General features: G+C 42.3%; 1 protein-coding gene across 1 annotated transcript in view; it reads left to right on the plus strand.

Annotated features, from left to right (window-relative positions):
* Positions 1–15,630: 15,630 nt before the first annotated feature.
* The window catches only part of Pdgfc (platelet derived growth factor C), a 163,980-nt gene continuing 163,120 nt past the window's right edge, over positions 15,631–16,490 (plus strand). Inside the window, exon 1 of the mRNA XM_052731504.1 lies at positions 15,631–16,017. Within this exon, the coding sequence (XP_052587464.1) occupies positions 15,900–16,017 (118 nt within the window). The 5' untranslated portion in view covers positions 15,631–15,899. The remainder of the gene's footprint in view (positions 16,018–16,490) is intronic.

The raw sequence follows: 16,490 nt of genomic DNA on the forward strand, positions 1-16,490 counted from the left end.
GATCCTCTGGGACTGGAGGTACATATGGCTGTGACCACCATGTAGGTCGAGGGAGTGGAGCCTAGACCCTCTGCAAGAGCAGCAAGTGCTGGCAGCTGCTGAGCCACTTTCTCAACCCCAGAAAGCTAATAAGAATTAAAATGTACATCCACTACACAATGTGTGCTAAGAATTACAAATAAGACACATTTTCATGGCATTGACATTAAATGTTGAGAGACTGTAATACCAAGAATCCTGGAACTTGCCAAAATGTCCATCACTGGCTGAGTGACACAGAATGATAAAACAGAATAATTATCAGTAATAAGAAGGAATAAGTCACTACCTCAGTAACTTGCTTGAAAGGAAGAGTCAAGGCCACTGACAGAAGCCATAAACAGAAGAAGATACACTGCATGTTTCTCCTTCTGTATCATTCTAACAATGCGAGCTTTTTAGTAGTGATGGAAAGCAGGAGTGTGGCCATCAGGACTAGGGTAGAAGAGAGAGAAAAGGGCAGTGGTACAAAGAATGACAAATATGTTCTATGTCCTCAGTGTGTACATCTGATAAAACATCAAAGGGTACCCTTTAAATACAAGCATTTACTTGAATAGGAATGAAAATTAAAAGAATTTTTTGGAGATGATGTCTCCTTATGTATCCCAGGTTAGTCTGGAACTCACAATCCTCCTGTCTTATTCTCCCAAATGCTAGAATTGCAAATCTGAATTCCCATAATTGAGTGAACATTTTTTTAAATCAAATTTGTAATTTACTTTCCAACTCTTCCCATGTAGTGTTTCTCTACCCAAGCTCTCAAGGTTTATCTGGATTTCTTTTCCTTTCACTTTCTACTTTTCTACTTTCTCCACTGTCTTTAAGGGTCTAGAACCATACCTGATAACCATAGTTAATAGTGTTTTTAAATGGAGTGATTAAAGGGTAAGGAATGTAGCTCAATGACAGACTGATTGGCCTGGGTTTGAGCCCCAGAAGTCACACACACACACACACACACACACACACACACACACACACACACACACACACACGGGGTAGGAGGACAGAGACAGAGAAAGAGAGAGAGACAGAGACAGAGAGAGACAGAAAGACAGAGAGAAGGTGAGAGACAGAGGCAGAAAGAGAGAGAGAGACAGAGAGACAGACAGAACAGAGGGAGAGACTGAGAATGAAAGCAAAGCCTCACTGGGTATCCTGACTCACTACCTGAAGAGAAATAGCTTTTACTAAGTTAAAATGAGGCTGGGAGGCTGTTCCGTGAGTAAAGTGCTTTCTGTACAAGCAGAAGTCTTGCGTGCTGATGCCCTGCACCCATGTGAAAGAGCAGGGCTAGGAGGACCACGACAGGCATACTGCAACTCAATGGCCAGCAAGTCGTAGTCAGTGAGCCTCAAGCTCAGAATAAACAAATGAACAAGTGAATGAATGAATGAAGTTGAAAATGACTGAGGAAGACCCTTGATGCAGTCCTCTGGCCTCCACACGCATGTGTACTCATACGCACTCATACAAAATGCATGTACAAACACGTACAACACACACACACACACACACACACACACACACACACACACACACACACACCAAAATACAAGTTAACAATAGTACTTTCAACTGAGCAGATGAATTATTAAATTTCTCTATCTGTCCTTTCATTCTCAAAATAATTTGTGCACTAAACTACATCTTACTTATTGCAGCTCCTCTCTGTGACTCTTCTATGTCACAGTTGGTGGTAAAGATTGAATATGTGTTGAAGTTAATGATTCAAGCTAGATCTGGTTTTCTTTTTTCCAAACTGCTCACTTCATAATGACTTGGGACTTTTCAGAAGAAAATGAAATTTTTATCTTATTATTCCTGGCAATCTGATTTATTTGTATCTTTGACATAAACTGCCTTCCTTAAGAAGAAAAATGGAGGGCAAATGACCTTAAATTAAGTAATGCCTACTCCTCAACAACTTGAAAGTAGGTGGACAGTAATGTTATAAATTTGTGCACCCATGATGGTTCCTCTCCTTTTAAAATATGCGTACCAGTCACCATAGTAACAGATGCAGTGCCTCCTCTATGTGCCTCCTGGTGTTATCAATGTGAATAACTGCACAACATTAGACTCCCAGAAAAGAACAAATTCACAACCACACATAGTGAGAAAAGTTTTAATAGCTGTAGTGGTCTTAATTTATTTTTAACCTATACAATATTAACATTCATTATTATATAATTATGCAATGATAATGGATGTATTTCTTCTGTAACTGGTAACTAAAATATTAATATTAATGTTCATAATTTGCATATGTATGGTAGAATACACAGAGTTCTCAATCAATATAGTTTTCCCTGCTCTCTGGAGTCCAAACAACATGGCCTGGTTAGCATTTACACAACCAAAGTAGAAACTGACCATTGACATTTTGTAACACTTAAGTACACACATACACACACACACACACACATACAAACACACTTACACTTACACAAGTGATTTATAATATGAGTCCTAAATTTTGAATATTAGGACTAATCGATTTTTCTCTATAAATAGATATTCTGGTGAAAGATCTCAGTCTTTCTACTTTTGACCTCGCTTCCATTCTGTCTCAGATTCTTACATTTTTAATTTTTTTCTCATTCCTAGATAAGCTTTTTTGTTTGTTTGTTTGTTTGTTTATTTGTTTGTTTTAAACCAATGTTAATGTTTTCATATTTATGTTTGTTAGGTCAAAAGTATTTCACAATCCCAGACATGATGACCTTTAGGAATTATCCTTCCACAAGGACACTCATGAAGGCTTCTCTATCAGTCCTCTATCATCTTCCATCAATCATCTGTCTTTCTATCTCTCCATCAATCATCTATCAATCTAAACAGAGAAAGAGAACAAAGAGAGTTTGGTTGAGGATGAAACTATTGTAGAGTGAACTGAAAAATGAGGAAAATGAGAACTCAGCCAGGTATACTTAACTTTCCTAGTTATAAAAACTCAGGACTAGAGAAGTAAGTTAGTTAGCTAGTTAGTCTGTTTGTTTGCTTGCTTGCTTCTTTCTCTTGTTATCTGAAGAAAAAATGCATATTCCTGTTATTGGATACTTTTTGTTATATGATGGTTTCCTATAACAAATCAATATCCTGGACCAACAATTACTTTATTTTGAAACATTTTTCAAACCTTTCAAAACTAAATTACAACTGAAAATTCATTGCTGACTTCAAGAGCACATGTGACCTTTGTCCTCTAATCTTTTGCCCCATGGGTTTTGCAGGCACATTTAGGTGGAGTAGTGGTTGAAAACTCCACACCCACACCTGAGTTACAAATGAATCACTTAAGTATACAGCATGTATCTGGACAGACTCATAGAGGGATTTAAAATAATCCTGAACAGGTTTTAAAAGTCTAACATTAAAGATAATAAACATTTATGAATTTGAAATAACATGTATAGTTATATGTTATTCAATCATTAAGACAGTTTGTTGTCACTATGTTATTAATAAATTTATTTCTTGGAATAAAGTATCAGTACATATGCATTTCTTAAAATAATGAATTTGTTCTTGATAGGGAATAAAAAGTCATATTTGGTTCATTCTACGGTACTTTGTCTTTTTTGTTACTAACCCAGGGCTGCAGCATAAACTTTTGTAATAAATTAGGTTTCCCAAAGCACATAAAATTCAAACAAATTATTGTTCAGTTAATTTATAGAGATGACAATTCATGATATCATAACATCCCATATTTTATATAGCTTCCTAAGTCTTAAAATACCTTCCATTCAAGCAGCAGCAGTTTAATTATTATTTAATAAGCATATGTGTTCACATACAACACACATTTTAGACTATGTCATACAAATTTAAAATAAGAGAATTGCATTCAGTATCTTCTTATCAAGAAGCAAGAATGCTTTCTTATAAATTATTTGCCAAAATAATGACATCTTGGATGAAATGGCTTGGTTATTAAGTAGACAGACACTTGTAAACCATATGTTGTGTACAACTTCTCTATCAGAAAGAATTAACTCTACCTAATCCAGTCAGACAATATGGGCACAGGCTGTTTGCCAGGCCTTAGAGACAGCCCAGTGATGCTGGAATGGAATTTAGCACCATATTTGCAAAAAGACATGCACATTGTCACTTCCATTTATCTGTGCAATTTCCACTTAGATGTAGGTGAGAACTTGGAGAATCACACAGTTTGACTGCTGTTTTCTGTAATTTAGCACTTCCTTTCCTAGATCCCAGCTTTGACTGACAGCCAAGTGAGAAAATGATCTCCACATGCTCCAGTCACCCTAGCAGTGTCAGAAGTGGCTGATTTTCCATCTTTGTTTCTTCCTAAACATGAGCATGGGTGCATCTGCATCTAGTAACTTCATGATTTTTTTTTTAGATTCTCCTCAACAAGTATTAAAACATGTGTTAAACATGTGTGAAGTTCCGCATGCTACCACTCCCAACATAGATAGGGCTACATAGGGGAACAGGTGTTGGAACACACACGGCTGACAGAGAGAAATCAAAAAGCAAAATACAAAACTTCTTCCATCAGAAGTTTACAACCAAGACCCAAGAGAATATGTCAATAAAAGTAGAAAATAAACCCATTAATGTTGGATGTGGCAAGGCTATGGATTTGTTCTGCAAAGCTTTTAGAAGATGAGAGACTCTCACTCTGGTATCGCAGTGATTAGGCAAAAACTGACAAAACATAAGAAAAAGTTTCTTTGGTTAAGCCCATGTTTTAGTATTTTCTTGACTTAGTCTCCACGGATCATAAAATGGGATATCAAGTTAGCAATAACACTCTAGAGAGAAAAGAAATGGCTTCCAAGTATCCTACTAATTAATTGGGATGTCCTGCCTTCAATTCCATAGATAATAAAATAGAAAGTGGTCATCTCATAATTTCAACATGCATCTATAGAACTGATTGTATAGGTTGCATATTTAAAACATGCAGAGCACTTCACTAAACCCTTTTCATACCTTATCCTATTTAATTCTGTGGACTTTCCAAGATTCCTCTGTTATTTATATGTAATGATAGCGCAGTAGATATTGGGAATATTAGGTTTCTGTCTATGTTTTCTCAGATGGTTAAATGTTCAAGAAGTTTTCACCCTGATTCTATGTCTTGGAATATTTGACCATCCTCTATTAAATGAAAAAGAATGATGAAAAGGATACATGTATGGCGTTTAGAGTTAGCCTTTAAAAAGCACTTGAAAATGCGAACTCAAACCCCAGCTGGGCCACAGCTTAACACCTGCCAGTTACTGAGTTACTGAGTGTTAATGGGTGATACCGAGAGCTGCGGCCACTCTTTATCCCACCAATGTCTTTAGGGGATCATTATGGTTTTATACTGTAGATATTGTATTTTCTTGTGAGGATAAGCACACCGGAAATTTTCACAAAAGTGGCTTTCTCATGGGAAGACCTAGTTATTACTAGTAGGTGCTGTATGTTAAGTACTGGGAAGAAAATATAAAAGCCAAACAAAATAATAACCTATACTAGTATCTACAACTGTGGAGAGAACATAAGAGAAGATGTAAACCCCACTGAGAATGATATGAGCACACACAATATACTGTGTCTGGAAACTGCAAGGCACAGGGAGCTGGAGACTCGGGCACATAAAGAAAAACAGATCATTGATCAGAGGCCAGAATGGCTTTGATCTTGCAGGCAAGGTGGCCTGAAACCTTTAACACAGGGGATCTAGATCTAAGTAGATCAAGCTGGTCCTCCAACGACTGACTGTGGAGGGGTGGGAGAGTGCACCCAGCCAAGACCAGGTGGGAGGCCTCTGTGCAGGGAGTAGATAATTCGAGAAGACAGGGGTTAGGCTTGAGGTGGAAACTAAAGCAAATGCGGCGAGATTGGCTGGGTAAACTCAGAGAGAGCAGTTGAAGGCTGCAATAATGTCTTTTTACTTACATTGTAACTTCTTTGGTCCAACTGCTTGCTATTAATGTTCCTGATAGATAGCTATTTTCGTAAAGTCGGTGATAATCTCGGTGGTAACAGCAAACACGTCTCTCCCACTTGTAACCCTCGCTTTCATAAAGTCATCGCAGCAGCTGCTTTCACAGGACAGCCCTTCAGAGCTTGTTTGAATCTAACCCCTGCTCTCCCTTCATTTCCGTTGTCAGAACTGGACACACGTCTGGGGGGGGGGGTTGTTGCTGAGTTTTATTGTGACTAAACGAACACTAGTTCTTAATCTTTCGCGTTGTTTCAGAAGATTCATCTCTTCCTTCCTCGTCCCACTAAACAGAGCATTCCACCACGATACTGGCATTTTTCATCGACTGGATACCTGCTTCCTCTTAGGCCTGAGTCATTATCCTTTTGATATCCAGGCAAAATCAGGATAGTTTATATTTTGCTGGGGCAACAGAATTTGAAGTTACCTATTTATTACTAAAATTATGGAGAGTTACAAAATAAACACCACATGCTTAATATAAATGTAGGCTTACTAAGTTTAAGACATTTTCCTGAGGCATTGTCTGTCTACTTTTCACTGAGGAGATGTTTGGGGACAGCGATGAGAAAACGCTGAAGCGCACCTTCCCTAGAACCACTTGAAACCCGCCTTCAAGACCTAAACACCCTGTGACCTAGGTTACAAAATCTCTCTGTGGTTCGGGGTCCTTGGAGAATGTAGAATGAAACCACAGGGAGATAGCATCTCACACCCTTGGAATGGCTTTCATCAGAAAGAGAGAGGGTAAAAGGTGCTGGCCAGGAGGACACAGAGGAAAGGAGGTTCACCCTGCCCAGGGGAATATCAACGAGTGGAGCCATATGGAAAACTGAGTGAAACCTCCTCAAAATGGCATTTCAATTTGAATCCAGCCGTACTGCTATGGCGATTTTACCCCACAGAATTGAAATCCATTTGTCAAAGAGATGTCAGGACCCTCACCTTCACTGAGGCACAGTACCCAAATGATGAAAGCGACCCAAGGGCCCAGAAGCAAAAAGGGCACAAGGCAAATGTGGCACATACGCTCAGTTAAGTACTTTGTGGCCTTTAAAATGTTAACTTCTGTCTTTTGTACCAATATAGAGGGGACAGGAGAATGTATGTGGACTGGAACAAACAAGGCATAGACAGAAATACCCCACACTCCAGCATAGGCAGAATCTAAAGCAATGGACACATAGTTACAAAGAGGGACCTGGTGATTACACGGGGCTAGAGACCGGAAATGGGGAGATGATGTTTGGGGCCTTTAAGGCTCCAGGAGGAGTAAGTTATAGTTTATGGAAGGAGTAAGTTATAGTTTACAAGGTGACAAAAATTTAAAAACAGGGACTTCAATACTTCCAAATTGCTATGAAAGTGAATTCAAATTTTCTCATCATGAGAAGGTTAAATATTTAAAACTAATCCATTAACTGGCTGGATTTACCTGTTATGCATTGGCATTCATGAGTCATGCTATCACTTTGAGTTCTCCAAACTTATGCAAGATATGTTGTCAATTTATAATAAGGAAAGAATGTAAGAGCCAGCGATGGAGCTCAGGGATGGAATGTGTGCCTAACAGGAATGAGGCTCAGGTATGATCCCCAGCATCACACAAATAAACAAATAAGTGAACAGACAAAAACACAATAAAGTGATACCAACTTCATATGATACAAAATGAAAAGATGCAGTGCACCCTGGCTCCATGCCAGGCACCGTGAATTTTTGTACCAGACTAACTTGGCCTTGAGGCGTGAGAAGTTTCTGTCTCTTAGTGGTGCTGACAGAGCTGAGTGCAGTTGTACACCATGATAATAATCTTTAAACAGAAGTCTACACAAGCAGCAAGAAACAGATCTAGACGGGCACAGAGGAAAGGTTATTTTGAAGTGCTTTGAATTCTTAAGATAGTTTTTTGTAGAGGCAGAGTGCAATCATTTCCACCATTGAGTATGAAAAAGAGTGATTAAAGTAAACTGTTGATTCTTGCATTTTTCTGTTTAGTTTCATATGTCTTAAGTAATATGTGATATATATATATATATATATATATATATATATATATATATATATATATATATTCCCCCCAAGAGCTGTGGGGTGAGACAAAATTGACACTACCAGGGTCATTTTATAAGTTGCATGCCCTCAGACCCCAATGGAAATTATCTGTGAAGTTAGAACTTCAACTGGAGACTTGCTTGCCTGAGGGCTTAACCAGTCCATGCATGCAGCGATCTTTGTGCTTGGAATCCCTCCAACTAATCTAAAATACCTTCGTAAAGGTATCAATGGTGATGCAAATTTGCCTTACAGTTTAAGAAAACCCTCCACCCAGAACTTTAAATCAGAAACGTATGGCTGGGGGAAGAGCCATGTCTACAGGAGTGCATGAGTGATTTTGACATCCATAGATAATCATAAGTCCATTCCCCAGAAGGATTAAGGGGCAAGAGAGAAGACTTCTTCCCAGTTGTGATGCTTCAATTCAGTGGCAATCATGAGTAGCAAAAGAGGAATGATAATTCGTTCCCTTTTTCCTTAAAGTGCAGGAGTCAGAATCTGTGACATAACTGCCCACAGATGGGCTCCACTCAGGCAGCCACTAGATGACTAAGGCCGACCAGCAAGCAAACAATTCTAGCCAGCCCACATTTTGGGTGGGCTGCACCAAGAGACTGGCTGCTTGAGGCCTTAGTCACCATCACTGCCTCAAAAGATCTATATTCGTTCCTCTCTTTTGGATTCTCAATTAAGTTAAACCGTCTTATGATCTATTAGTGTTCCTAAACTTATGGGAGAGCTTGTCTACCGGGCCTTTAGCATTCATTGTAGAGGAAGACATGAAGTTATGAAGAAGAAAAGCAAGAAGGAGAATCTAGGAAATCTTCAAGTAAGGGGGCTGTTGTCCAAGGTCCAGGGCCTAAAGGTGTCACACTGAAGTCACCAGGAAAGTATATTCGAAACAAACTGTCATTATTACATCCCTCTGAGAATATTAACACTACTGTCTTCGTTTTATTTCACTTGGTTTTATTTATATAGTAAAAGGGGGAAGCTAGCTGGGCATAGTGGTGCATACCTTCAATCTCAGTACTTAGGACACAGGCAGGCAGATGTCTGTGAGTTCAAGTCCAACTTGGTCTACATAGAGAGTTCCAGGACAGCCAGAGCTACACAGTGAAATCCTGTCTTAAAGAAGAGAGGAAAGCTATGCCCTTACTCAAAGGATTGGTGGGAAGATTAAATGATAATATGTTTCTGAATGCATCTGTAGTTCCTACACTATGGTAAAAACTTCAAAAAATGGGATTTAAAGTGAATGATTCTTTCATTTTCATTTCTTTGACTTGCTTTTCATCAATCTTCAAGAGGAAAACATTTTTTTCCCTAATTTCCAGGAAGGCAATTCAAAGAAGAGTCAGCTGAAGAGAAACAAGATGACTTATATAAACACAGCTCTCACGACAAAGGCAGTCAAATAATGTAATTTTGGTCCCAAGCATGAGTGACCATGGACAGAGACAGGTTTGGTTATCCCATCCTCCAAGTTCAAATGAGACAATAGTTTGATGAAGCTTGTATAATAGCAGAACAAAGAAAAGAATAAATAAAGGCACTTTTCAAATACATTGTAGAAACATTGGGTATGTGCGTTATAGAAAAGTGAGGACATCTCCATCATAAGCCTCAGATGCTACTAGTAAGATTCTTAGGCTTTTGTTTGGCAGGTGTTAGTGGTCTGTTAAGTTAATAAATTCTAAAAGTTTTATTTGTTAGTCACAGGAATGTTAAGTCAGAATCAGAGGTGGCCAAGGAATGGCTACTCAAGGGGCCAACAATAGTTCTGAACAAATTGCAAATGGACTCTGGACTTGCAACATACCAACCTCTCCACAATCCTTGAGGTTCTAGTTTGACGTTCAGTCTTGTAGAGGGTTCCGTGGCAGGTGCCTTTTTTGCCAGGAGCTTTCATTTACAGGGGTAAGTGGTGGAAAAAGGCAAAAGAAGCATAGACCCAAATTTTGCCAACAGAAATAAAACTTTGAAAACAGGCCTCAAAAGTATTGCTCTATTTTAAAGGGGAATAGAAGAAGCATGTTTATCACTTTGAGGATGACAAAGAAGGAAATGGAAGTGATCCCAGTCTTGGTGATGAAGATTTGTTGTTCTAGCCTGAACTTCAAAAGTGAGCCATGGTATATTCAATACTGTGAAAGTTGCCTTGTGTGTTGGGTAAGGCCTTTTCAACACACACACACACACACACACACACACACACACACACACACACACATACACACACACACATCACACAAACATATGTATGCATACTCATTATATACGTATATGTATATATACATATATTTAAATTTTCTCATAGCCATTGCATGCATTTATGGGATAAGATGTGATAACTTAAAATGTTCACAAAAATCAATAGCACTTTTAAAATGTTTACTGTGAAGTAATGACCTGAGATTATGTCCTCTACAAAGGCTTGTAGCCAAGAAAAGGACTGTGCTTGAAACAATGATCACAAAGTAAAAGGACTCTTCTCCCATGACCTTTGACACAAGAGGGTCACTGTCTGAGAACAGAGGGTCTGTGGTTGTGGCTTGACCTCTTTACTATGATTTGTCACGATGAGATAACGGCTTTCATAGTCTACAAATGATTGCAAGGGAGAGAAAACTGACATCATACTGACTCCACGGCGGGGCCAAGAGCTGTGATGGGTTGTAGTCCATGCTTTTATGGGCTACTCCTTGCTCTGTGGATTGCTTCACATTCCACCAGTGTGACTCTATAGAACGGTATGAGATCAACCTTCTGTTCTTGGCTGACAACAATATTATTTCCTTATTATTTACAAGTCAGTTTTTACTCTAGCTGTTTCACTTTAATGTGATGTAGACTTGGGACCAGGCTTCCTCTTGGAGTTCTTGTCATATCAGCCAAATATTAAAAATTAAAGTGTGGTCAGCACCCGTAGTTTATTAGTGTCCTTGGATACGATAAAATTTGTGATTCTCACTCTAGCCAGTGATTTCCAAACTCCATTCTCTCCCTTCTTTTTGCATTATCAGTAGAACATCGTTCTAAACTTCTCAAGCATCATAATAATAATACATTCAATGGGACTTGTTTTGACTGGGCAAGTTTAAGCAGCAGCATCTATTTAGCAATTTTCTAGCTAGCCATGAAGACATCTGAGGCTATGGCTAGCAAATCTCTGTGCTAGTCGTTAAAACAAAAGCACACAAGGTTGAAAATACATTGCCATCGTTATCTATAATCGCTCAAAGAATCAAAGAATTTGAAACCAGTCAGGGGTCTGGGACAGGATCCAGGATTGATTTCCTAGGAAAAAGAACAGGAGCTGGAGAGAGGAGTGTTGTTTGTTAGAGGTACAGGCAGACTCAGCCCATGGTCTCCCAGTTCCTTGTGAAGTGAGCTTGTGTTGCCATGGGCCAGAGGTTATCCCGCCTCCTCTTTCTTGGGGCTGGTTCCTGACTGCTTACTTTCTCTGAAGTCTGAGTCAGACAAGCACTTCTGAGAGTTTGCAAAAATCCATGCATACTCACCATGATTTCCAAAAGGAAACAGCAGCTTTTCTTCAGTGAGAAAGGCCACAGAGGGCCTCTTCAACGACTGTCCTTGTCACCCTTGTATCCTGTCTTGGACCACACACATCTAGCTCCCTACCTTTTACTCTCTTACCCAACTTTCAAGTCAAAATGAACACATTTCCATTCCTTGGAGAGAAGGGCCTTAGCAAATTTGTCTCCCTTCTGCCATAGAAGGTAAGCCGTTTCTGGACTGCACCGAGAGGAAGGAATGCCTGCGGCCAAGAGAGAGAAGTATAAGAACAAGTGTGCCTCATTATTTCTAGAATGGCTATCTAGCCTCATAATCTACTATCATCATCATCATCATCATCATCATCATCATCATCATCAATTACTAAAGCAGAGCTTCTAACACCAATATGGGTGGTTGAAGAAAATAGATGGAAGTGAGAAAAGCTTTCAGACAGAGTGTTTCATTTATTTATTGCCATTTTTCCCCCAGGAGCAGACATTATTTCTCTGTGGTCTGTGGCATTTGCTTTGCTTAGTAATGATTTCCTGGGCCCAGCCTTTTCCATATGTGGGTATAATTGTTGCTTGCTAGCATTTTGAAAACAGGATGGATGGGCGTTTATGCAGAACAAAAGCTTCAGAATTTCGAGATCACATGCTCAATTACCTACTGCTAAAATGCTGAAAAGTTCTGTGAAATGTCATAAAATAATAGTGTGTGTGTGTGTGTGTGTGTGTGTGTGTGTGTGTGTGTGTGTGTGTGTGTGTGATGTACTGAGAAAGTACAATACAATTTATATTATTTGATTTTCTGGGTGAAAAATACATTTCCATGGTCCTTGCCCTTCTTCCCTTCCCATTATTTTAGGACTAACTGGTGTAATATCTTGTTAAGAAGTTTATTTCAGCTTCAGAAAAAAAAATAGAGAGACAACTCCTCCTCCCCGCACCCATATGGCCATTCAGAAGTCAAACACATCCTGCCATAGTTCTCAGTAATAATTTATAGGTTGCACTCACTCCCAATGCATCCAGCAGGATTGCCGTGCCCACGGCTTCCTACTTAAAAAAAATATGAAAACCACAAAGAATGTTTGAAATGATTTTTTTTCTTGGTTGGCGGCATGGATGCCGTTCCTCAAGGAAAATGCCTTGGGCTAAAACAAAGCCATATTCATTCAAAATAGATTGTTTAGTAATTGCAGGACTCTGGATTTTGTAAAACTGACTTTCAGTGCAAGGGTTTTACTTTCCTGGGAGAAAGTTTAAACGCAAAAGGGAACAAAACACCAGCAGAGGACAAAGTGTTAAAAAGAACTTTGCCAAGGGCAAGGGCAGTTCAAACAACAACCATGTGAGCACACTGAAAAGAAACCAGCCAATGTGGATGTGATTTTGTCTTGGGGTCACTCAGGAGAACCTGGCTGGCTTTATTTGTAAGGCAATTGTCAAATCATTCTGTAGAATATGGATGAGGTGAAACACAGAGGTGGGGTCTTATTGTGGATCATCTGTAACTTTTCAAATACAACCTTCTCTGAAATTCCAGGGAGAATGTGAGTCCAATAAAGTAAGCTGTCAGTCAGTCCAGTGTGTTTATTTATGATCCCGGTGTGCCAGGCACTGTTCTAGCCATTCTGAAGTGATACAAAATAAAGCTTAGTCATCACCCCTTGCAGTCTGAGTGCAAATGGATTAAATCTGAGCACACACACACACACACACACACACACACACACACACACACACACACATATCCTATGTGGGTGGTCAAGAACACCCACCGTATAGAGATGCAAAAAGCTCATTTAGAAAACCCCTGATCAGAAAACTAAGAAAATTAAGAAGGCTGGACAGCAATGGATTGGATTGCAAATAGATCCATTCATAAGACATGTCTTTTCTGGGACTAATTCTGACTGAAGTTGGGAATTCTCCTTTGCACATTCAAAAATGTACAAAATGGTTTTGGAATTCCTGTGTGCCGTGACGAAACTGCACTGAAGTTGAGGTGCTGCTGACTTGATTAAGTCACAGGACTCGTACCACTAACATGCATATTCTTAGGGTCTAAGTGAGGAACTGACTTGTCTTTATATCCAGCACCATGAAGGTAGGAACCACAGAATGAGGATGAATGAATGAGGCACACTTGCAAAGATTTCATCTGAGAGAACTGCGTATTTATTTATTTGGTGCTGGGGAGGGAACTCAGGACCTTGTGGATGCCAACAGGAGTTGCCCTAAGGAATAATCTGTCCAGTGCCCAGGTGGAAGAGGGGAGAAGAGGACTGGGACCTGGCTAAGCAGAGAGGGCTGCTGAGTAGGCCCCAGTGGTGTCCAAAAACAGAAAAAAAGGCTGGACATTTTAGCATAGGGACTGGACCAGTAGTCTATTCCTGGCTCTGCATGATGCCTGGATTTCAGGAATATTGATACCTTGGTTCTGTGGTTGAAGTGCTTGCACTGACTGATTCCACAAAAGGTTTGATGACACACTTGACTGCACATTAAGGTGTTTCCTTGATATGTCATTTAAATTTTTCTTAGTTTCATTCTCTTTTTATTGCCCAAGAAGATGCAACCTTTTATTTAGCTTTCAAACTTTGCTTGTGCCTTCAACACTTTCCTGAGAATTTTTCTGCCCTTTGATAAGGAAAGCATGTTAGATCCTGTCACAGACACATGCATTACACATGAAACCACCTTAGGCCCTGCTCACAAACCCATAAGAACAAACCCATTTAGGTCTCAGCAGGAAGCACTTCTTGCATGAAGGCAACCTGCTCAAACATCTGGGCTCCAGGGCAGCCTAGGACAGTATGTGAATTGCCATGCTGTGTCCCCAGACACTCCAGGAGCTGGATTTCACATAAACTGTCATGAAGCATCCAGCTACACAGTGCAGGGACTCTTGTGTTCCATGCTACTCTCCAACCCCAGTTCCTTGCCTGACAGGGTGCATTTGGATACAGTGATGCATGGCTTCAATTCATGTAACAACTTGACTCTATCCTAACTTTTGTTTTTTTTTTTCATCCTCCTTCAGACAGAGTCATTGTACAAGGATCTTGAGTTCAACTTCCCCACGTCAGTTCAGAACTCTGGCCACGAGTCCCGGCAAAGCTCTCTGGGAGTGGGGATCCCCTTAGAAATGAAAGACAAGTCACAGCCAGGGAGAGCCAGAGGAGGAGTGGCTATCCTCTCCTACTTTGCTTTCTGCCTTTGCGGCACCCTTGAGCAGCCCGCAGGCTCCTTATTTGGGGTTAGGGGCGCCCAGGGGAAAGGAAGCCGGGGGCCGCCTGGCGGCATTCCGCGCCACAGTGTGGGCTCCGTCTGCCGCGGGCCCCGCAGCACCCCCTGTCTGCGCCAGCACCTGTTGGCCCGCCAGCTGGCGGCCCGCGCCCCCCGCGCCCCCAGCGCCCGCCCGGCCGCCCGCCCCGCGCCCGCGCCCCGCGCGCCGCCCGCTGGGGGAAGGTGGAGACGGGGAGGGGACAAACGCGGTCCTCCCGGCCCGCCAGGCCTTCTCAGCGCAGCCAGTGCAAAGCGGCCACCGCTCCCCAGCCGTGCGTCCAGCCCTGCGGCAGCTCGGGCAGGCGAGCGCGCGGGACTCCGAGCCGCCTTAAGTCTCCCGGCTTCCTGCAAGAGCCTAGCTCGTGCCCGGGAGGACTTCGGGGGGCCGCCGACTGCAGCTCAGCGGCGGTTCCGCGGTGGATCGGGGCCAGTCCCGAGTCGCCCACGCGGCCTCCCTGCCCGCCCGGGACCCGCGCGGCGCTCGCCGGGCACGGTCCCCTCCCCCCAGGTGGGGGTGGGGCGCCGCCGGCCGCCCCGTTCCGCAGCTTTGTCATTGATCCCAAGGTGCTCGCCTCGCTGCCGACCTGGCTTCCAGACTGGCCCGGCGGGACTTCGAGTCCTCGCCTGCGTCCTGCCCCCCAAACTGACAGGTGCTCCCTACGAGTCGCCACGACTCATCGCCGCTCCCCCGCGTCCCCACCCCCTCTTTCCTCCCTCGCCTCCCCCCCACCCCCGGCACTTCGGCACAGCTCAGGATTTGTTTAAACCTTGGGAAACTGGTTCAGGTCCAGGTTTTGCTTTGATCCTTTTCAAAAACTGGAGACACAGAAGAGGGCTCTAGGAAAAAGTTTTGGATGGGATTATGTGGAAACTACCCTGCGATTCTCCGCTGCCAGAGCCGGCCAGGCGCTTCCACCGCAGCGCAGCCTTCCCCAGGCTGGGCTGAGCCTCGGAGTCGCCGCTTCCCCAGTGCCCGCCGCGAGTGAGCCCTCGCCCCAGTCAGCCAAATGCTCCTCCTCGGCCTCCTCCTGCTGACATCTGCCCTGGCCGGCCAGAGAACCGGGACTCGGGCTGAGTCCAACCTGAGCAGCAAGTTGCAGCTCTCCAGCGACAAGGAGCAGAACGGTGAGTCTCGCCCCATCCTCCCCCTTCCCGCTTCTCTCTGTGCGTTCCGGTTGGCATTGTGCGGTGGCGTGTGGGGTCCTCCAGCCTTGGAGCTGATGGTCGCGTATCTGGCGCTGCAGATGGAGTCCTGTGAGTCCGCGTGCACTTTAGGGGGGTGGCGGGGATTCCGGGAGTTTGCAACTTCCAAAACTGACCCGGCAGCGGGAGCGGGAGTGCCCCACAACTTCAGCTTGAAGAGGACGCTTGGGCTGTGGGAAGGATTGGAAAAGTCAGCTATAACCACATTGCAGGGTGGCATATGGCCAGAGTTACAAGCAAAAGAGCACTTTTAAGAAGAAATAAAAAATGAATGAGTCTTGGCAAGTTTGACTTTACACAGGTATAGGTATAGGGTCGCCGGGTAGAATGAAGAGTTCAGGAAAGCTATCAGTGTCCTTAATTGAAACACTGTATATGGGAAGGCAGGTACCAAT

This window comes from Peromyscus californicus, unplaced genomic scaffold (genome assembly GCF_007827085.1).
Source record: "Peromyscus californicus insignis strain IS unplaced genomic scaffold, ASM782708v3 Scaffold_9__1_contigs__length_137607984, whole genome shotgun sequence".
NCBI lineage: Eukaryota > Metazoa > Chordata > Mammalia > Rodentia > Cricetidae > Peromyscus > Peromyscus californicus.